Genomic DNA, 23,486 nt, shown 5'->3' with positions numbered 1-23,486 from the left:
ACAGTGCAGTAGGAAATCTTTTCATGGTATTGCCAGCTCCTGGAAGGAAAGGAGATTTTTTTAACTGATTAATGAAGTTGTATTAGCTGCCTTCAGTAGTAAGTAATGCTTTCTAGAGAGGTGTGGATATAACGCTAGGCTTGGCAGAAAGCATTGACTTGCTTCTGAGGGTTAACTTCTTCTTTGGAAGGGTCCAGCAAGGTGAGCAAAGAATGGCTTTTATTTGCTGTAGATGCTTTGACAAAGATTATTCAGTTTTGTTACGTGTGCTTTATTTTTAAAAAAAGGTGGAGATCTGTAGGAAATAGTAAAGAAGGATGCATAATAGCGTTGCTGTCAGCAGTGCCTTCAGGTCTCACAGTTCTGTTGGCTCGCTGGATTGTCTTATTCAGCAGCTTAAAAAGGAAGATTGAAGAGGAGCTCGGTGACTAGGTAGTTACAGGCAAGGTTGTAGTATTGAAACTGATGAGATAGCAACCTAAAAAACCCGAAAATCACAGTATTGTTTAGACTGGCCTGTCCTTTTTTTTTTTTTTTTTTTTTCCTGAAGGATTTGATTTCAGCTAATACCCTGAGGAGCAGTAAATGGCTGCTAGCAGTCTGTCCATCTTACAGTGACAAGGAGGCTGGACTTCCTTTCTGGGTGCATGAGTGTACCTAATTACGCTTATGCCTTGGTAATTCTGTGCAGTACAGTAATGAAGTTTGTAGGTTTTTGACCTCTAAAACGAGGCCTGCTCAAAAGGGTTATCTTTATTTCTGCTGATACCTGTGACGTAGCTAGCTGAGGCCAGTCACACGCCAATAAAGAACTCTAAGGACAGAATCCACAAGAACCGTTTGCTGCTTTTAGAAGAGGGAGAGAGAACTCGTCAGTTTTGGGGTCTACTTCAAGGCTAGTCAAGCAAAAGTCTCTTCTCTGTCCTTTTCTGCAGCACTTCAAAGGCCATCACTAGATGTTTAGCTCACCTGGGCTTCTTTGCCTGCTTCTTGGCTTATCGTTTGCTCCTCCGTGTCACCTTCTCAATTTCTGTGCTCGTGGTGGTCCTGTTAAGTGAAGGCAGATGGCTTAGAGAAGAAGACAGAGAAAGTCACAGGCTCCCAGTTGCGGCCCTGTTCAGTAGGGGCTCGACCACAGCAACTAAATGAGGAGAGCACCGCTGTGACACCCCTGTATGGAACCAGGAAATAAAGCAATTGTTTGTACAGAATCTGAGCAGGATTGCGGTAGGGCAAGGTTATTTTTCCTAAGTGTTGCATGCCAGAGAAAGTCTTTAGAAAGAACTCTATGTCCAACCGCAGTAGTAACCTTCAAAGATCTTTGTCTCAGCAAATTTATTCTGTAAATTCAGTGGGTTAACTTTTCAAAAAGCGTGTCATTCTGTTTGCATACGCTTTTGCACAGAATCAAGTCATCGTTAAATACAGTGTACTCATGCACAAAAACATCTGCATTTGTGTCTGCAGAGCAAAGGAGACCTAATCGCTTGAATAGTCATTGTTTCAATATTGAAAAGTTATTAAGAGAGAAAAACACAACTCTCCAATCAGGTGGCAGTTTAATTTGTTAGGATCCAATTTGGGAAGTGCCTGGAAAGACTACTGCATGGTTCTTGGGTATCGATTTGCCAACTTTGAAAATTTTCCAAGGCGTATTGTAATGTCTTTTTAATTCAGTGTTTCATAGAGCTTCTAATAATGCTTTTTTTTCGCTCTGCAGATCAGTAGCGTGTGACTAGAAAAAAGGCACTCTGGAAAAGTCTTTTGCAATCTACAACAATTTTTTTTTCTTTGTTCTGTTTACAGTGGAGTGTTGTTGCACCTTTGTTTTGGGAACTTGAATCAGTAAAAATTACTTGAAATTATGTATGACAGATAACCACTCAAAGGAGAAGACAAATTCAGGCTTGGGTGTTCTTTTGTTGCATGCAATGAGCATCTAGAAGGCTGTTTCTAAAGCTTTGAAGTTTTCTTTTCTTCTTTCATTTTTCTTTCAGTGCAAGTCACCAAAGAAGTGGTCAAATTACTAAAATTAAAATTATATGTAAGACACTTTGTATCTTTTGATGTCATTGTATTTGTCAAGTCTATTCTGATTTAGGAGGTGGGAGAAATGCCTTGATGCCTCAGTCCTTCTATTAATTTCTCCATTTCTTCTGTGTTTGGTCCCTTTGCATAAGGAGGAAATGTTACATTTGGCATTCAGGGAAAAGTTGATTGGTGTTTTGTTTTTTTTTAATAACCAAAAAGCCAATTCCAAACAAAACTGAGTATCTTGAAGCAAAAAGAGCTCAAACCTTTGCAGTTCCGTGTGACCTTTTGGCTTGCGTTTGCTCTGCGAGCCTGCTGCTAAAATATATTGTTGTGTTCTTCACAGAGCTGCCATGCAGGAATGGTATCTTCCAGTCGTTTAACAAAGGAGTTTAGAAGTTTAACAGGTTGTTTTGTTGTTGTTGTCTTTGTTTTTTTGTGTTTTGCAGGCAGATTTTAAACTGATGTGTGATAATGCAATGACTTACAACAGACCGGATACTGTTTACTACAAGCTAGCTAAGAAGATACTGCACACGGGCTTTAAGATGATGAGCAAAGTAAGAGACCTATTAAAAACAAAGAGCAGAAACTCAATGGGGGTTTTTTATCATACTTAAAAGGAACATAATTAGTAACAATGATGAATGTTATCTCATCCATCTGCGATTAATTATATCAGTGCCTGTTAGTGCTGCTGTATTTAAGGGCTTGATAGCATTCTTGTTGTAACTACACCCTTACTTCTGAACCTTAGCTGCACCACTGGAGGCTGTAGGAGCTTCTTCCACTGGCCTCAGTGGAAGCAATTAAGATCCACGTATATAAAACCCAGTGTAAAATACCGCTTGGGGCTGAAACTCTGAAAACAAGATCTCATTTAAGTTGTATTTCTGCATAAAGAAGAAAGCTTTTCTTTTTGGAAGGCGGTGGGTGTAGGGGAGGTTTCAGGGGTTCCGCAGGTGGGCGTGCGAAAGCACACTTTTTACTCACACGGATGTTGGCTTGTGAAATGAAGTTGTTTTGGTGAGCTGCTGTGTGTGTGTGTGTGTGCGCGCACGTGTGTTGCAGTTGTGGTAAGTTTTGTGTAAAACAGGCAGTTGTCTTTGCATATGCAGTTTGTTTGTTTGTTTGTTTGTTTCTCTCTTGATAGTTGGGCTGCAGAAATTCTGATGCCATGCTACCATGACCAAATCATGTTGCATCGCCATTGGAAACGAGGCATTAAGAACCCAATAAGGCCATGGCCATTCCCATCCCATCCCATTATCATAGCATCTTGGCTATGAGGGAAAGGTTAAGTCCCTGCCGCTCTGTCCTTTCTGATTCTAGGAACGGCTGTTAGCTTTGAAGCGCAGCATGTCGTTTATGCAGGACATGGATTTTTCTCAGCAGGCAGCTCTTTTGGGTGATGAAGACACAGCTGTTGAGGAACCTGTTCCTGAAGTTGTTCCTGTACAAGCAGAGACTACAAAGAAATCCAAAAAGCAAAATAAAGAAGTTATTAGGTAAAGGTTTTCATGGGCATGCTTACTGGTTTGTTGCAGATTTTGTGATACTAGACAGCAACAAAGAATTAAGGAAAAAAAACCACCTCCTTTCAGCCTTTCTCCTTGTGGTCCATAGGACAGATGGGCAATTTTATTGTATTTTTATTTATAGAACTAGTTTAATAACCCAGTGATTCTCAGCTTGAAACAAACAATTCAAAGCATGACGGCATATTCTTTTACATGCTTACAGTTAATGTATATATAGATATTTTTATCCTTTCTACCTATATTTAATAATGAGTAGTTTCTTCTCATGATGGTTTTAAAAGTACTTTCATTTTTAACACAGCCGCAAATACCTTTTGCATTTTGTCCCTTTTTTTTTTTTGTCTAAAATGATTGACTGTATCAAAATCTAACAGGATCTTTCTGGGAGGGCAAAGTAACCCCAGATCAGTCAATTATTTTATTTAACTTTAGTATTATCTGGCAGGATGTAGAGGTACAGGAGATTATTTCTGGAGCAGATGATAGTATCTTCCCAATGAAATCTTAATAAGCTGCTTTGTAAAGTACATTGCTAGTGCAATAGCTAACTTCCAGTTAACAGGCACCCCTGTGTCACAAAGTTGTGTTTTTATAGCTAAAATCTAACTAATTAAAGAGTTTTATTTTCTATTTTATGAGATTTTAGCAGAAACTGTGATCTACAAGCACATTCTGTTCTTTCTTAGACATCCTAGGATAGATGTTGAACTTAAATTGAAGAGCATTATATCAACTGGAATGTTGTGAAAATAAAACTGTAACAGAGTATTAGTAGTCATGTCTTAAGTAATCTGCTCATGTAGATGGGTTCAACAGGCTTCTTTCTTAGACATCCAAAGTAAAAAAAAAAAAGTGAAACATAACGTGTTATTTCAAGCTCATGCTCTCTCATTTTTGTTAAAAATGACCTTCAGAGTTCTGATCAGCCACGTATTTTTTGTTGCACTCCAAGCATTTTTGTAATCCTGCTTAATATCTGATGGAAGAAGGAGTGTTTTGATGTAGTTGTTTTGAGGAAATAGGGTGACTGCAACATGTGTCTTCAAAAAAATTATAAACTGAGTAATTTTTTTGGCTGGAACTGTTCCAGTGTCAGCATACAGAAGCATATCTTGCTGTATCATGGAGAATTCTCAAAGTGTAATTTGTTTTTTGTTTAATGGATGGTGTGTAGGGATTAACTGAAAGTACCCTTCTGTAAACAAGACCTGGTAGGGAGGAGGTGCTTTGGCTTTTTGTTTGGTTTTTTTAAAAAGATACAACAATTTGGTTTGCATAGTACCCAGAATACTAATTTTCTCTTCTGATTAATTCTTAATGTAAACTCCATGATGGGAGTAGCTTTGTACTTTGCCACTTCTTGTATGCTTATCTTCAAATGCAGGTGGCTAACAGAGCAAGAACTGAGACTGCCAGCCAATCCAGTACTGCTCTGTCTACCTAATATCTACCTAATAATAATCTAATAAATTAATTAAAAATTAAATGAAATAAAAAAATAAAACTAAATAATTAATATCTACCTAAACATGCAATTCAGGTAGTTAAAAATAACCGACCTTCAATTTTATCCTGGTACCAGTTTCCTTGCAATCAGTTGTGCCATAAATCTACTTTCCTGTTCTTGTCAATGTTTGTGGCTTTAGTAGTTGGGATTAATTTGGGTTTTGTAATTGACTTGACCTTTTAGACACTTGTATTTTGGCATCAGTAGGATAGATGCTGTTCTTTTTGTTGTACAATAAGAGCTTTGGGGGGAGAATCGAACGTAATAGCAGATATTTTTTGCCTTCATATTTCACAGTTAAAACCAGAGAAAGAGCTGAAGTCAGTGTTTGCAAAGTGTAAAAGTGATTTGGACCTCTACACTGTAGTTTAAAAAGTGACTTGATCACTTGAGCACCCTAATATCTAAGTAGCTTTGGAAAATTTTGGCCAGGATGTTGCGACCTTCTGAACGTTCTTTCAAAATTCTGGTCCATGAAGTATTCTGTAGAGTGTGACAGAAAGTGCCAGTTATTGAGGAGTTTCTTAAAGTTTCGATGAACCAAAAATCGTATAACACATTTGTCTCGTAATAGTATGATCTTGTGATCTTTTTATTGTCTTTAATAGCCAAACTTTCTTGTGTATCAGATCTGAATCTCTATACAGAGAGAAATTCTTAGCTAAGCAAATGGAAGAAGATACTCCAGGAGAGAGAAATGGATTTGGTGTGAGGAGATGCTCTACCCAGTACCTAAGGTGTTTGGCCCTAGTGTCTAATGTCCATATAATACCCTGAAAGATTTTGATGTACAACGTTTATTTTAAATATATGATGTAATGAAGACTGCCATATCCTGTGATACGTATCTTCACACTTCCCCTCGTAATACTACTTTTCTCTGATTTTATGTAATAGCTAAGACATGTCCTGTTCCATCTTAGGTGTGCTTATTTGTTATGCTTTGATTGTTTTGGTGCTTTAAGGAAAAAGGGAGCTGCTGAAAGAGAAATGTTAAATTCTGTAATTGCGATGAGAAGGGATGGTGATTAGGAGTACTAATTGCCAATGTTAACAAACATAGGAATTAAAGGACTCCTTGTTAGATTGGGAGCAGTGTCCTTCTACAAGCAACTAAATGACATAATCCTCATAAATGCAGCCTGTTGATTTTTTTTTTTCTCCTCGAGTTAAAGTCGCACAGTCTCCATTCCCTCATCACGTAATTTCTTTTCTGCATCTTTCTATTTGGAATTTGTGACATGCATATTCATGCATGTGGGAGACTGAGGATGCATACAGTATTCACCTTGTATTGATGCAATTTTACTCCCAATCTCCGTTTTTTTATACTTCCTTTATTTTCATCGAGATACAGAAACAAATTTTTCAAGTTCAGTAGTTTGGTAGTTTTCAGCTTTTGCTGCAAAACTTCAGTTTCATAATTTGGTTATAATTCCACTGAAATGCTGAAGTAGACTGATGCTGGGAGAGGAGTGGGACTGAGTGTTCTATTTAGCAAACCCCGAATTCAGCCCTTCGTTCTGGTTTAGCTTTGAATTTCTACAGCTGCTTCTCTTCTCTTTCTTAGTTGCATGTTTGAACCTGAGGGAAATGCGTGCAGCCTGACGGACAGCACAGCTGAAGAACATGTGCTGGCACTAGTGGAACATGCAGCAGATGAAGCTCGGGATAGGATCAATCGATATCTACCCAACAGCAAGGTCTGCTGCACAACCAAGTTCATGGTTCCGTTTTGTGTCTGACCATTCAATGCTTTGTTGCCTCTTAAGAAACAGGCTTCAGTGTTCCCATCTAGGATCTGATCCAGGTGGTCCTGCTCCGGCAGGGGGATTGGACTGGATGATCCTTTGGGGTCCCTTCCAACCCCTAACATTCTGTGATTCTGTGTGTGATTCCATGTTCTGAGACTGTAATGTCGAGGATGTATGCTCGGTGTGGAACACCGATGTTGCCTATCCTTTAGTTCCCACTGAAGCCCATTGTAGGGTGTCCTGAGTGGAGCTCGAGTTGTATTGTGTGTTGCACACGTTTTTAGAAATTCACTTGCAGAAAACAGTGAAATGTTGCTCAGTCTTGAATCTGTCTTCCTTAATTGCAACCCTTAGCATTGGGAACGATTAAAATAGCATCACAATCTTCTTATTGTTGTAGCCTCAGAAGAAGCAAACTTTGGCGTAGGCTGAAGGGTTATTAGGATTCCTCCCCAAAAGGAATTCAGGAATGTGAATTTAGAGTTGGGGCTGTTCAGCCTGGAGAAGAGGAGGCTCCGGGGTGACCTTATAGTGGTCTTCCAGTACCTCAAGGGGGCCTACAAGAAAGATGGGGAGAGGCTGTTCAGGAGGGCCTGTTGTGATAGGACAAGGGGTAATGGTTTTAAAATAGAGGGAGGTAGATTCAGATTGGATATTAGGAAAAAAATTTTTACCATGAGAGTTGTAGAACACTGGAACAGGTTGCCCAGAGAGGTGGTGGATGCTCCATCCCTGGAGACATTCAAGGCCAGGTTGGACGAGGCCCTGAGCAACCTGATCTAGTTGGAGATATCCCTGTTCCTTGCAGGGGGTTGGACTAGATGACCTTTGAAGGTCCCTTCTAGCCCGAACCATTCTATGATTCTATGATAATATTTAAGTGCTAAATTACTGTTTTGAATGAGAAGTCCAGAACCACTTGTAGGTTTGTACGTACAAGCAGTAACTGTCAGCTATAGCACATTCTTGTGTGAGTACAAAATAAACACACGTGCTTCGGGGACTCAGAGAAGATAGCGGTTTGTCCATGTTGGACCTTCAGACAGTGCGAACCACAGGTTTGGTCACCTTGGACGTGATTTTGTCACTGTTCCATGCCTTTGGGTTTTGTGCTCTTCCAAGAGTTAGAAGGAAAAGCTCAGTGATACTGTTACTGCAGATCTCTTAGCACCATCTGTTCATGGGTTGTGCTGTCCTTAGCTATATGGTAATGGTAGATTCCTTCAGTACTTCGTGCTAGAGTTGGAGTGTTTGCTGCAGGCCTGTGTTGAGATACATTTATTCTGTTTCTTTGCATCCTGGGAGCCTTACTACCACCATTGTCCTCATTTCTCATGCTGTCACATACTCTAGTGACCACTGCGATTGAAAAAAAACTAACCAGGATGTTGCTACATCCTGCATTTTCCACCTGTTTTTTTAACCGTTGCAGAAGAAACACTTGCTTTGAAGCATTAGTGGTAGCAGTTGTGTCTTCAAACTTAAACGTCTGTTTCTTGGACAGTGGCCCTTGTTGTGGAGGCAACAGATGGATTAGGAAGTAAAGCCTCAGAGAATAGTGGGAGAGGGTTTAGCTTCTTCACTGTATTTCTGTTTCTGTGGATAATTAGGAGGCCTGCTAGGATTGGAGGCTATTTGAAACCTCTGAAGTAAGCTTGGCTTTTTAAAAACCCTTCAAAGCAATACTCTAATTGCTAGCTTTACTGCAAATGCCTCTCACGCTGGTGCACTTTTGCAGTGTTCAGGAAAGAGTTGTTCTAGGTGTGCAGCTCTTAATTGTCCACGCTGTTAATCAGCTGGGCAACCCACTGCAGATCCAACTGGATCTAGGTGGCACTGGCATGTTCTTAGAGTTCAGCTGCTGTTAACCTTCGCCATCACTTGAAGGTATTGTTCCTATTCATTGTCACCTCTATTTTTATTATATGCCAGCATTAGCTTTGGCCTTAGGTATGGAGAGAGTTTAAAACATTTTAAGAGGGAGAGGGGAAAAAAAAAAAACAGAATAGGGGAGAGATTTATTTTACCGATTTACTTGGAAGTATTTGGTAGTATTTCTTTAGAGAGAGCATAGCTTTCATTTTCCCTCTTTCCTGAGAAGTTACTGTCTGTGTCGCATGATCCATGTGTAGCCAGGTTCTGACACCAGCTTTGTTTGTGGCATCAGTTCTGGCTCTTCTCTTTACAGATCCTGGCGTGTTCTATTGTCTGTCTCATCTCTGGCTGTGACAGCCTTGTGTTTGTGTGCTCTGATCGGTCTGTCACAGCACGTACTCCTCTTCGAGAATTCGATAGTGTGTTCACAAAAGTACTTCTAATTAGAGAAAATCATGGGCGAGACAGGAAAACAAGCAGTTGGTCCAGGTTTGGAAATCAGCAGAGAGGTCGATTGTGGAGAGGAGTTACAGTTCTGCTTCTAAAAAGGGTGGTCTAGGCTTGGCAGGCAGAAAGCCTGGCTCCATGCTAATTATAATGGAATTGTTCTTGTCTTGGGTGCAAACTTTAGATCTGTTTTGGGAAGATGAATAAGGAGTTGTACACATGACTTAGGAACTTTTACCCCTAAGTCTTCTGTTCGAAGCATTTGCTAGGCAGTGGTAAATAGTTGTGACCCAAAATCATCTCTATTAAAAAGGGAATGCCAGAGTGCCGGATCTGAATGCAGCTAAAAATGCTTTTTATAGTTCTCTGTGTAAGCAAGCAACTCCTTTGAGCTTGGACTGATTCAAACCATTGCTTCTATATCTTTGTGGTTCTGTTCACAGATTGGTTACCTGAAAAAAAACGGAGACGGAACTTTGTTGTTTAGTGTAGTAAATTCATCCGATCCAGAAGCAGAAGGTAAATACCATAATCTTTCAAGGAAATATCTCTGATGTTGAATGTTCTAGCAGATTTTGAAGTCTGAACTGTACATAACAGATCCTGTGTAGTAATGATGAGTTTAAAAAAATAAATGAAAAATTATTCCCCAAACCGTTTTCCCCAACAGCTATGTTTAGTATCTCCAATATAAGACATTTCTCTTTGCCTTTCAAATTTCCACTCTTCAGATGCTCTGTTTTACTGATGCTAACAGTAAGAACGTAAAATTATAAATATTTGCAAGCACTTACACATTGCTACAACTTTGTAGAGAACTTGGAAGACAGCCTTTTGCTCCAAGTACCCTGTGGTGTTAAAATCTAATAGACAAAAGGCGCAAGAAAGTGCTGTAATCAATGCACAGGTGCAAGTACAGAATCATCTTTCATCTTTTTTCTGATTTCCTAATTTAAATTCTCAGCTAAATTTCGGTTTTGCGTTAATTAGGTTTTGCTTAATGTTTTTTCTTTAATTCCTTGATCTTTTCTGTTGGTTTTTGTTTGTGTTACTACTATACATTATTTATGTTGTCTTTGCTTTCCGCTTGTTTTAGTTTTGAACTCCAAATGCAGAAGTTTTGAAAGTTTGTGCTGTCTATAGTCTTTCTGTTGCTGTAATGTTGATTTAGCACTTCCTTCTTTGCACCTTTGGAGACGGGAATTCCTTCACAGCTTACCTGTTGTTGCGTGGATGAACACATGAACCCTTTTGACTAGTCACATTTCTGTTGGTTTTTTTTTGATTGGGAGATACAAGCCTGTAATTATTCCTGTCTAAATTCCTTTTCATTTGGTAATGAATTTTTCTGGAATGAAATTGAGCGTTTTGGCTGCCATCATGGCCTTACCTATTTCTGGAAAAAAAAAAAAAAAGAAAAGCAAAGAAATTGAATGTGATTTTATACCTCTGAAATGATGCCACCGAAAATTCGGACGGTGATGGTAATGGGAGCAGAGCAAGCTGTCACTGTGTGCTGTAAAGTACTGTGCTGCTTCCTGATGTTTCTGTGCTCCAGAGTATTTTTTGGTTGTTTGTGTAGTTACACTGAATTTGCAGCTAATACTATCATCTGAATTTCTGTCGTAGTTTTGGGGGGTATTTTAATCCTAGTGAGGTTCTAGGGATAAACTTGCTTTCTGTTGTTCCGCAATGGAGCATAATTACTACTAGATTCCGTAACAGCCACAGAGATTTAAAATAACTGGAAGTGTCCTAAATGTTCTGGCGATTTTTTTTTTATGTGTGTTTAAAAGCATATTCCAATTTATTTGAACCATTTTAATTAATCAGTTCTCGGAAGTTTAGAAGGAAGAAATATTGCCATAGCCATGATGGTAATTCTCTTAATTATTCGTGTGGTGTCTGGGTTTCTATGGACAAACTACCACTTAGTCAACGCAAGAAGTGATAAAAGCAACTTCATAATATCTGGATTTTGAATGTTTGTGAATCAGCTGGTAAAACAATTTCAGCTCTATACTTTAAAAGTGAAACAACTAAGCAAGGCATAGATCTTGTGAGTAAGAGATGGAAACGTATTTGCAGCAGGTATTTGGAATTTAAATGGAGAACCTGAATTACACTACCTTTTCTTAGTAAAAACGTACAGATTAAAATATATTTAGCCTTTATGGTAAAATAGCCAAATCTAAATATTCACCGTAAATAAATTTTAAACATGCAATGCTTTTCTAAAAATTATTATCTTTTTTAAAACCAAATTATTAGAGGAAGAGACTCACCCAGTGGATCTGAGTTCACTGTCAAGCAAATTATTACCTGGCTTCACTACACTGGGCTTTAAAGATGAACGAAGAAATAAAGGTAAATGCCAAAGAACGTGTTTTAACTTTGTGTTAATTAAATCTTTGAGCAATTTCTTGATATAAAATAATTTCAGATTGTATCTGAATGAAAGTTCACATGGTTATTTCTGTAATACGTAATTATTACATTTACAGCAGAATGCAGTTTTAATTAAATTGATTTTTTTGCTTATTGAACATTACTTAATTGGGAGTTTATGGATTAATGTTTTATACCTTCATGTCTTAGCCACACTAGAAGCTTTCCAATAATGGTACTCCATTTTGTCTGCAGGAAATAATTTTTCCTTAGCAACTGCACTTAGAGTTGAGAAAAAAAAAACACGTTTCGGTCACTTGCATTTTTGTACCTCGTGACAAAAATTTCACAAATTGTGGTGTTTTTTTTTTTCTAGTATTATTGACATTTTTAATAGTTTCTAATCTGCTCTCCAGAAACTGGCTGGCAAACAACAGTGAAGCAGACACATGCAAAAAGCAGAAATATAAAAGGAGGCAGGGGAATGAATCTTTTTTGTGGGAGTGGGCTGGTTAGCTTAGTTCTTTATTTTATAGTATGTTTGTTTATATGGTTAAAATAGTTGCGCTGATTCTAGAGTCTGGAAGTGTCCTTGGGATATTGCTCTTAATTTCCATTGGAAGACAAAACATACTGCACTTTCTGTATCTGTTTCAGGAAACAAAATCTTTTTTTTATCTCCACCCCCTCACCCCCAAGGGATCTTTCACACTCGTGTTAAATCATTTGTCATCTCTCTTCTACCTGTCCAGTAACCTTTCTTGCAAGTGCTAGTACAGCACCTTCCATGCAAAACAACTCCATATTTCATGATCTGAAACCAGATGAAATGGAACTCCTGTACTCAGCATATGGTGATGAAACTGGGATACAGTGTGCCTTAAGGTAAGGGCTTCCTTACCAGGAGGCCTGACTTCTCGGAGCAATTTTAGGGAAAGCAGTTTGGGCTAAATGTCAACTAGGAGCCTCCAAATCTTGCTACTTTTTTCTAAAGTTTATTTTAAAAATAACTCGGTATAAAACTTGAAGCTAATTTTTGTCCTGGTTGGTGGGATTTTTTTGCGTTTGGTTTGTGTTGGGTTTTTTTTTTTCCCATCTGCACTTTTAAGTTACCCTGTTTTCTTGCAAGGCTGTTATGGATCTTGTTATTAGGGTCTTTGACCGCAGGATGTTATAGATTGCTAAAGATTGAGCATTTTGCTTTAAACCCAGCAGTAAGTAGATTTAGCTATGCAAGTAATACATTGCAGTAATTTAAAACAGTGTTGTTTTTCAAGGAGTTTCAAAACAGTTAAAGAGTCTTGAAAAGGAAAATGCCTCTTTTCATTAAATTGTTAATCTTGAGGCCAAACAATTAATCTCAAGTTCTTTTGTTTTTATTAACTCACTACCAATGACAGTTCAAATGAAAATTTGCTGGTAGATGTGAAAAGCAAATTTGCACATACGTTTACCTCCATTTGAGGGGAGGAAAAAAAAAAAAGAGAAGAAATAAAATCATTATCTTGAAGGCATTAATTGCTTTTCTGAAGAAGTGTATGAGAGTAAAAGAACAAGGAAAATGTAGGTGTAATGCAGCGTAGTTGGAGAAAACCATATTATAAGCTGAAATATTTTTACAAAAGTAAACATTTTCTGTAACGCTTGTGTCTCCATTCCTACTAGCTTACAAGAATTTGTGAAGGATGCTGGAAATTACAGCAAGAAAATAGTAGATGATCTTCTGGACCAGATCACGAGTGGAGATCATTCCAAAACTATTTATCAGCTAAAGCAGGTGTGTCTTTGATGCATAGAAATGTCACAAGTTCATCAGAACAAGAAGGGACCTGTTTCTGGTTTTTAATATTATAGAATCATAGAATGGTTTGGCTTGGAAGGGACCTCAAAGATCATCTTGTTCCAACCCCCCTGCCATGGGCAGGGACACCCTCCACTACACCAGGATGCCCAAAGCCTCATCCATCCTGGCCTTGAACACTTCCAGGGATGGGGCAGCCACAGCTTCTCTGGGCAACCTGTTCCAGTGCCTCACCACCCTCTGAGGGAAGAATTTCTTCCTTAGATCTAATCTAAATCTCCCCTCTTTCAGTTTAAACCCATTGCCCCTTGTCCTGTCACTACACGCCCTTGTCCAAAGCCCCTCTCCAGCTTTCCTGTAGCTCCTTCAGGTACTGGAAGGCTGCTGGAAGGTCTCCCCGGAGCCTTCTCTTCTCCAGGCTGAACAGCCCCAACTCTCTCAGCCTGTCTCCATGGCAGAGGTGCTCCAGCCCTCGGATCATCTTCGTGGCCTCCTCTGGAACCGCTCCAGCAGCTCCATGTCCTTCTTGTGCTGGGGACTCATATTCCTTGTGGAAGGATTAATTATTTGAAACATTGAAATAGTGACGGAGATGGGTAATAGATACCTGTACAGCAATATTAATCTAACAGTGCAAACTTTTTCATTCATGTAGTATGTCTGAAGGAAAAACTTTTAACTTTTATTTCCAAAAGCACTTTACCTAAGATTCATACTAAGACTGAAGAAGAGATTTTTCTCAGAAGTGTGTTTAATTCTAGTGGGAACATTTGCATTCCCAAGACAAAATAGACTACCAGAAACTGCAAAGTCTTGTTTCATGTTATCTTCACTCTGAAGACAGCTCTTAGTTTGAAATAATTGCCTGCTGTTTAAATGGTGACATTCTGAATGATTCAAGAATAAAGAAAGGGAGGCAAGGGGAGGATGGAGAGTATTCAGACATCCTGAGACATGATGGGAATGAGATTATGCTAAATCTCTGCAGACTTAGAATAGGTTGAGTGATGTTTGGGGAAAAAAGAGACAACAGAATGAAAAATACAGAGGATTCTTCAGAAAGTTATGGGTATTTTTTTCCAGACACCACTGGGAAAAGATGGTATATGAAACAGGATGAAGTGGAAAGGATTAGTTCAAAAAAAATTCCAAAGTTCAAGAAGTTCAAACCCAATACTTTTAATGTTCTTCTACATCTAGAAACGTGTGTATACAACATATTGAAACTAGCTTTAAAATAAAACATGTGCCTTTCCCTCTTGTTCTATGGACTTTGTTCCGAATGAGAATTCCTGAGTACCTTTCAAATGGCCAATGGTTATTTACACTTAGAAGTCCTGGTCAGTTGTGACACGTGTGGGTACGTACATGTTTTGTGTGACTAAATGTGGTTCGGTCATGACGTGCCATGGTGTTTAATGCGAGTATTTCGTGATGCTGGATTAGAGTAAGAAGGAATTACCTGTGAAAGTGCAACCTTAAATGCTTTGGAATCAGAAGTTACCAAAGTAATGACTGAGATACTGCACTTGAACATAAACTTCATGGGCAGAAGAAATAGTGTAGGGGGTCTCAAAGATTAGTAAAAATGCATAATAATGATATATTTCAAAACAGTAACTGTCACATTGAAATTATATAAAGATATGTGAAAAAGTTAGCTGTCTTCAGCCTCATTTTGTGTGTGAAGTTTGGCTATTCCTGACATTGTACAAAAGAGAAGTCTTTCTCTTATGTCGAATAAAAGTAATTGTTGGTGTTCTTTCTTTCCAGAGGCGAAACATCCCAGTAAAACCACTGGATGAAGTTAAAGTAAGTTGTGCTGATACTCAGTCTGGTGGTTTTTTTTCAACTGGAAAAGTGTCTTGACATTTAAAGTAGAGGAAGTGATGTATAATAATACAGAAAAGATTGACAAGTGGACTATATGGTAAGGAAGAGGCTGTTAGGTTAGTCCTAAAGAGGCTGTCCTGGTTGCTTGTGAATTGTTTACGTCAATTTATATGATCCCAAATTAGAGAAGAGCTAGTCTTAATTTTTTTGTAAAGGTTCTGTGGAGACATCACGTAACATGATGGTGTTCTGTAGTGGCCTAGGAGCTGATGGTGGCAAAGCAGTGAATTACACAAACTGAGAATATTCTTCGGAAACATGAGTGTAAGCTATGAAATGCTGAGATCTAAAATATGATTTGATTCTTTAGGTTCTGCCCGTTCTCATAAAAGAAGAACACAAGTTGCGGAATACCTGCCCGGATTCTTCCAAACAGATTATGGTAAAATGGTCGGGGCAGGGCAGTGAGGGGAGTGGAGAGAAAAAGAGGAGTATTGAGACATTAATTTTGTTTTGGTGCAAGGATATGCATGCTCTGAGGTAGAAGATGAAAATAACAGTATCTAGAATGAGCTTTCCGTACTTAAAATGGATCCTCTGACATTCAAGTCTATTTTAGTTAGTGACTTTATTTGCCCTGTTCTGTATTCTCTAGTTTAATTCAGCATGTGTAACTAAAAAGACCACTTGGGAATCTGAAAGGTACTTGATCTGCTGATGAATATTTGAGGTTCAGCCTGCTGTAAGAGTGGAAAAAAACAGTTTTAGTGCATCCATTGAAAAAGTCTGTTAGAAAGTAGGGGTAAATAATGTATATCTTATGTGATTAGTAGCTGTGAAAGCATCTTTCTTTAAGTGGTATAGATTTTATCTTGCAAATTATTTGTGACAACAGAAGATATCCACCGTATTCCGTGGTGATTTGCATTAAAAATATATGAATTTCCTTATAGCAACTAATAAAATGTATAGTTTTAGAAATATTCCTTATGTTTTGTGGAAAGGTTTGTATTTCTCTAGAAGGTGACTGGTTAATTGATGAAAGTGCTAAGTTTCATTTTCATATTTCTTAAAGATAATACCTGGTTGTGTATTTACCTGCATGTCTTATGTCTCCTGGTGGGATGGGCAGCCTTGGAGAATTCTGTTAGAATGTGTTTTGCAGCTTAATGACTTTTACTTTGATCTCTTATGTTTTGCCGTTCCATAGCAGTATTGCAACAGGTATGGAAAACATTAAATTGTTGTGGAGCAGGCTGTAGATCGTTATCCAAAGATATAAAAAAATACTTGAGAGACTAGCTCCAGCTGCTACTGTGAATAGGGAGGACCACCTCCCTGGTTTTATCAGTCATATACTAAAAATTTCAAGAAATCCAGTGTTGCATTGAGGTGAGGGAAAATGTGATCTGGGAGTGGTTTAGGGTGGGGGATACTGATAACGCTTCCCCCTGCCAGGATTCTGCCTTGGGACAGGGATGAGTTGAGCAAGTGAGTCCCAGGGGATTTGGTAATGTTGGTTTCCCCACTCCCAGATGATGAGATGACAGATACTCAGACTACCCTGCAGGTCCCTTGCTGTTCCTATGACTGGCGTGTCCTGGAGCCGTGTCTGAGCTGCTTGTGGTGCACACTCTTGAGAGTATGGATTCATGCACTTGCCTGAAACATTAACAAGTTTTATGACAGCTTATCACTATTGCTAATCTTTGTTTCTTGTATTGTAATAGGTTGGAGAATCTGCTGGAGACAGTAACACTTCTGACTTGGACTTCCTCTCTATGAAACCGTATTCAGATGTATCTCTTGATATTTCTATGTTAAGTTCGTTAGGTAAGTAATTAAATAAACAGGCCATACATTATGGTTTAGTTCTACCATTTAGGCAAAATAACACCTGGATTTGCTAAGAATAAAAAAGTGTTCAAAAAGTAGTAGTAAGTCTGCATTGGAGATAGGTAAAAGCCTAGGATACAAGATAAAGGAAACCTTGGTCTGTTTTTCCTTTGAGACATCGTGTGCGAGCCAAGCTAACTCTTTCTATACCACTGAAGAAACCAAAGTGTTTGTACCTGACAATTTTGATAGCTATGCTTGTTTTTTATGTGTTTATAGTAACGTAAATGTTAAGAATCAGCATGGAGCTTTGGCTCAGAAATGTTACTGCTTCATACGCTGTCTTTTGAAATAACTTGAGAAGTAGGTAGGTGTATGAAGCTCGTTCATATCGCTGCTTAGAAAATCCCAAAACAAAAATCTGAAGAAACTTCAGGTATTGGAAAGGCTTCAGCTTCAAATAAGACAGTTATGTAAAAGTGTTGGGATGTTCTTTCAAATACATGCCTTTGATGTAGTATTTGAAGAAGGATACCGAAGAAGTAATGTTCCCATTTCTGCAGATTGCTGAGCTAGTCAAATGTCTTCAAAAATGTCATCACAAAAAAAAAATAATATTGGTTACAGTTTAAGATACTTTTAATCTAGAATGTGAAAGATGCCAAACTATCTATTATAAAACATAACCAAGGTAATTGAAAGCTTAAAGAAAAGAAAAAAAGATTTCTCCAGACTTCTCCCATAGGTGCAGTATTCTTTGAAAAGCAATCATAAGCTCTGATTATGCTGTCCCGCACTAACTTTATTGCAGTTCAGTAAAAAGTGAATAAATATCTGTTTTATAGATAATGTTTAGACATACCAGTTTTACTATGAATTTCTTGCTCAACTGAAAGCTGCTTGCTTTTTTCTTCTTTGATCTTTCTGTAAGCAATCATACTTCTAGGTTATTTAGCTTCTGTAGAGAGTTTGCGGCATTATTTCATAGATTCATAGATTCATAGATTTCCAGGTTGGAAAAGACCTTAGAGATCATTGAGTCCAACCATCCGTAATCCCCATTAAACCATATCACTAAGTAGATCATCCACCCTATTCTTAAACACATCCAGGGATGGGGACTCAACCACCTCCCTGGGCAGCCTATTCCAGTGGCTGACAACCCTTTCAGAGAAGAAATACTTCCTAACACCCAACCTGAATCTCCTCCGACTAAGCTTATACCCATTTCCTCTTGTTCTATCACCCAACACTAATGTAAAGAGCCCTTCCCCCACCTCCCCACCATCCCTTCTCAAGTATTTGTAGGCTGTAATCAGGTCTCCCCTCAGCCTCCTCTTCTCCAGGCTAAACAGCCCCAACTCCCTCAGCCGCTCCCCATAAGTTTTATTTTCCAGCCCCTTGACCAGTTTAGTCGCCCTTCTCTGGACCCGCTCCAGGAGCTCAATATCTCTCTTAAAGCGAGGGGCCCAAAACTGGACACAATATTCCAGGTGCGGCCTCACCAGTGCCGAGTACAGGGGCAGGATCACTTCCCTATTCCTGCTGGTCACACTGTTCTTGATACACGCCAGTATCCCATTGGCCTTTTTGGCCACCTGGGCACACTGCTGGCTCATATCAAGCCGGTAGTCAACCGACACCCCCAGGTCCTTCTCCGCCAGGCAGCTCTCCAGCCACTCTTCCCCGAGCCTGTAGCGATGCTTGGGGTTTTTATACCCCAAGTGAAGGACTCTGCACTTGGCCTTATTAAAGCTCATGCCATTGGCCTCAGCCCAACGATCCAGTCTGTTCAAATCCCTCTGAAGGGCCTCCCTACCCTCGAGCAGATCGACACAGCCTCCCAGCTTGGTGTCGTCCGCAAACTTACTGAGGGTACATTCAATCCCCTCATCCAGGTCATCGATAAAGATGTTAAACAGAAGTGGACCCAGCACTGAGCCCTGGGGAACCCCACTGGTGACCGGCCTCCAGCCGGATTTAGCCCCATTGACCACCACTCTTTGGGCCCGGCCATCCAGCCAGTTTTTAACCCAAAGGAGGGTGTGCCTATCCAGGCCAGCAGTTATCAGTTTCTCAACCAGAACATTATGAGAAACTGTATCAAAGGCTTTACTGAGGTCAAGGAAAACTACATCCACAGCCCTTCCCTCGTCAACCAGGCGGGTCACCCTGTCATAGAAGGTGATCAGGTTTGATTGGCAAGACCTGCCTTTCATAAACCCATGTTGACTGGGCCTGATCACCCGGTTAACCTGTATGTGCTCATTAATAGCACTCAAGATAACCTGTTCCATGACTTTGCCCGTCACCGAGGTCAGACTGACAGGCCTGTAGTTCCCCGGATCCTCCTTCCGCCCTTTTTTGTAAATGGGGGCAACGTCCGCCAGCCTCCAGTCCAGCGGAACTTCCCCAGTGAGCCAAGACTGCCCAAAGATAATGGACAGGGGTTTGGCAATGACATCCGCCAGCTCTCTCAGGACTCTCGGGTGGATACCATCAGGCCCCATAGACTTGTGGGCATCCAGCCGAAGGAGCAGATCCTTGACCCGTTCCTCTTGGATCACAGGAGCTTCGATTTGCTCTCCCTCCCTGCTCTCAGACACCATAGGCCAGCTCACCTGGGAACTGCTGACCTTATTATTAAAGACTGAGGCAAAGAAGGCATTAAGGACCTCAGCCTTGTCCTCACCCCTAGTGACTAACGTACCCCCTGTGTCCAGTAGGGGCTGGAGGTGATCTTTAGCCCTCCTTTTGTTATTAATGTATTTATAGAAGGACTTTTTGTTGTCCTTTACGGAGCAGGCTAGTCTAAGTTCCAGTTGGGCTTTTGCCCCCCTGATTATCTCCCTACATGCCCTAACTTCCTCCCTGTATTCCTCCCCAGATGCCTGCCCATTCTTCCAAGACTTCCCTTTTTCTTTTGAGATGTTCCCAAATCTCCTTTGTCATCCAAGCTGGTTTTCTACCCCGGCGGCTCGATTTCCGGCACACAGGGACAGCTCGCTCCTGTGCCTCCAGAATTTCCTTTTTGAGTAGTAACCATCCCTCCTGCGCCCCCTTACCCTTTAGAGCTGTCTCCCATTGGACTTTATTAACCAGACTTCTAAACAGCCCCAAGTCAGCTCTCCCAAAGTCCAGCTTGGCCGTTTTAGTGCTCCCCCTCCTAACTTCCCCTAGAATTGAGAATTCTATTATCTCGTGGTCACTATGCCCCAGGCGTCCTCCAACCTTCACATCTCCCACGAGACCTTCTCTGTTCACAAACAGGAGGTCTAGGGGAGCACCTTCTCTAGTCGGTTCACTGACCAGTTGTGATAGGAAGTTGTCCTCCACACACTGCAGGAATCGCCTAGGCTGTTTCCTGACTGCCGTGTTATACTTCCAATAGACATCAGGTAGGTTAAAGTCACCCATAAGGACAAGGGCTAGTGAGCGCGAGACTTCCCCCAGCTGTTTAAAGAATAGTTCCTCAGTCTCACTGTCCTGATAGGGTGGCCTGTAGCAGATTCCCACTACAATATCCGCCTTCATAGGCTCCCCTGTGATTTTCACCCACAGACACTCCACCAAGTCGTCCCCAACATTTAACTCTAAGCAGTTTAGACCTTCGCTTACATAAAGGGCAACCCCGCCACCCCTCCTACCTGTCGTATCTTATCATAATTCTTGCAAAGTTAGCAAGGTCTGCATTGAAGACAGCCCAAAGAGAAGGGAAAGAGTTTGTTTTCCATTTAAAATTGAGGGAACGTTTTTTGTAAGTCTTCGGGTGAAGGAACAGCATATGTTGGTGCATACTTCCAGTTCTTTCCAATTTCACGGTGTTATTTGGCTTACTATAAAATCAGTGTAGCCAGAGAAGAAACTGTTCTTAAAACCTTCTGTGATGGGGATTTCTTCACCTCCATGAATTACATCTTCTATTTCAACTGCATTTTAAGTTCGCTATTTAAGTCATCTTTCTCCTGACTACCTCTCCTGTGCTGCGAACTAAATGCAGTATTTCATGTCTGGAGTTTAACAGACGAGGCAGACAATTTCAGCTCTTCTAGCTGTTCAAATTCTAGTCAGTTTTGGGAAACTCCCTCAGTTCTGGGAGTCAGGTCAGTGTCAAGCCATTTCCCACAGAGCTCTCCTTCATCCTCCGATCTCACCAAATGCGTTTCGACGTGTATTTCGTGAAACCCAAAACAGATCTGCAGCTGTTGCCTTTTAGGAGTGCAAAGGAAAATGCGAGATCGAGGTTGTTTGTGTAATAGACAACACTTACGTTAATTTATTTTAGATTTATTTTAGCGGTTTTTTTGTAGTGACTGGGTAATTCATGAGTCAGTCTGCTTGTGCTAATGATGGGTTTTGGTTGGTAACTGGTGGCCCTTAGGGAAAGTGAAGAAGGAGCTCGATCATGACGATAACCATTTACATCTGGATGAAACGACTAAGCTGCTGCAGGACCTTCATGAAGCTCAGGCTGACAGGGTGGGATCCCGACCATCATCCAATTTGAGTTCCCTCTCCAATACCTCTGAAAGAGACCAGCATCATCTTGGTAAAGTTCCCTGTGTCACAGAAGTTGCAGTACTTCTGCTCTAATTGAAACTGATTAAAACTTACATTTTAGTGGACATAAATCTTTGCATGAAACTGTTCTGATAAAACAGTGTGCTGGCTACAGAATCGTGTTTTAATTTTTAAATATGCATCACAAAGGCAACTAAGAAGACCTACTTTTGACCTGTGGAATTAGGACACTAATTGTAGTTATTTTTTGATTAGACATGGTTGAAGTAATTGCAAAGTAAATTGATAGCAACTGGCAAATCCCTATATGCACTTGCATTTTATGCACTTAGAAATACTAAGGAGTACATAATGTTTCTATTTCACTTCAGCATAGTTGGATGCAGCAAGTAACAGGTGGGATTGCATGATAGCCTTCCATTGTCAGCTGTAAAATTCAGTGATAAGACAGGATGATAGAGTAACACACCACTGAACGCTTTGGTGCCGTTTCTGAGAAGGCAGGAGATGTTGGTCGAATGATACTCGATTACATTTTGTATAAATTTTACATCAGAGTTAATAGAATACTGACTGCTTTTTCAAAAAGGCTCTAAACTACTGAAGAACCTCATAATTTCTTTTTCAAAATCTCCTGTTTAAAGACCATTTTAAATGTTTGTCTTGCTTCAGAAATTGGAAAGGAACATGTGAAATAACCATGCTGATTAGATACAGAAATCTGTCTCCCTTATTCTTCTGTACTCTTTAAGATTTTGACTTTTTTTTTTTTCCATGTTCTGCAGGAAGCCCCTCTCATCTGAGTGTTGGAGAACAGCAAGACATGGTTCATGATCCTTATGAATTTCTACAGTCTCCAGAAACCTCAAATGCCACTACTAACTAATCTGACATGTACTATATTTTGTATTTTAGTTGTATTATATTTTTATAAAGTTTTTGCCCATGGCAGAAACCTCAATTTTGTCCTCTTTTCTGTGAGGATTCCTGTATAATATTATCTTGTACGCTGGATTAAACAAGCAAGCAAACAAAACCTACTTAGTGCATCATGTTGTTAGCAGTGTCCCAAAACTTGCCTTTGATATGTTTGTTGAGAGAGTTCGTTGTCTACTGATGTGTGAATTTTGACTGAAAAACAACAAATAGTGTGTTAGAAAAATTTGTGGTTTATAAGAAACTAAAAAGTGATAATTTTCCCAGTATCATGACAGCAGTCATTAAACGTTTCTAGTGGGATTATCTACCAGTTCTGTTCAGGTCTTAGCTTGAATATCTTAAATGAGGAATATTTTATTTCAGCACTGCATGAATTGTGAGCATTATTATATTTCCCATCTCCTAACCCTAATAATCTGTAGAAGTTGTTTGTTTCCCCATGTTTTTAAATCTTTTTTTAATCACTCTAGAGAATACTTAATTTGAGAGTAACAATTCTTGGTAGTTGCATTAAAACGCTCACTACGAGAATTCTACCTGGGATCTAAAAAAGATGGATGTTTTTGTGATCCCTTGCGTCCTGAAACACAAAGAAAATATAATACTTCTATATTTTAATTGGATATGCGTATTTACGTGGATGGAGAAAATATTGGATAAGGTGTGCTTTTCAGTAATTTTAAAGTAAAACTTTTATAATTCAGTCTTGATGTAGCTGGGGGATTTTTTACCATTGATATGTGCAAGCTGGACAAATGTTATGAATTTTCAATATTTTGTAGATATTAATAAAAATACAGAATCATTTTTGATGTTTGCAAATACCTTGTTTTGCCAGGAGAAAATTTGCTGCTTCCTTATCTTTACTAAGTCTGAAATACTAGGAGGTTTTGGCCTGAATTTTTGTGCTGCTTCAAAGGATTTAAATTTCATCCTGCCACATGTAGCTGTCATCAGAATTAACCGCGAATTTCTAGGAACCAGCAAGGAAGTCTGTCAGGTAACTGATACCA

At 39.6% G+C, this 23,486-nt stretch overlaps 1 protein-coding gene across 6 annotated transcripts in view; it reads left to right on the top strand.

Moving 5' to 3' along the window:
* BRD9 (bromodomain containing 9) overlaps nt 1-23,283 on the top strand; it is a 28,997-nt gene extending 5,714 nt beyond the window's left edge. For 2 of the 6 annotated variants that reach the window (XM_086614627.1, XM_086614626.1), the window contains 12 exons: nt 2,481-2,591; nt 3,364-3,539; nt 6,650-6,782; nt 9,599-9,674; nt 11,427-11,522; nt 12,296-12,428; nt 13,209-13,320; nt 15,118-15,156; nt 15,548-15,619; nt 16,908-17,010; nt 21,395-21,562; nt 22,320-23,283. In XM_086614627.1, the coding sequence (XP_086470753.1) occupies nt 2,481-2,591; nt 3,364-3,539; nt 6,650-6,782; nt 9,599-9,674; nt 11,427-11,522; nt 12,296-12,428; nt 13,209-13,320; nt 15,118-15,156; nt 15,548-15,619; nt 16,908-17,010; nt 21,395-21,562; nt 22,320-22,420 (1,320 nt within the window). In that variant the 3' untranslated portion in view covers nt 22,421-23,283. Of the gene's footprint in view, nt 1-2,480; nt 2,592-3,363; nt 3,540-5,687; nt 5,817-6,649; nt 6,783-9,598; nt 9,675-11,426; nt 11,523-12,295; nt 12,429-13,208; nt 13,321-15,117; nt 15,157-15,547; nt 15,620-16,907; nt 17,011-21,394; nt 21,563-22,319 lie in introns of all 6 variants that reach the window. The other 4 variants (XM_086614624.1, XM_086614623.1, XM_086614622.1 and 1 more) reach the window with 4 other exon arrangements.
* The last annotated feature ends 203 nt before the right edge of the window (nt 23,284-23,486 follow it).

Source organism: Tauraco erythrolophus, chromosome 7 (genome assembly GCF_009769465.1).
Source record: "Tauraco erythrolophus isolate bTauEry1 chromosome 7, bTauEry1.pri, whole genome shotgun sequence".
NCBI lineage: Eukaryota > Metazoa > Chordata > Aves > Musophagiformes > Musophagidae > Tauraco > Tauraco erythrolophus.
The sequence above is the reverse complement of the archived record's forward strand: the minus strand, read 5'-3'. Positions and strand labels throughout refer to the sequence as shown.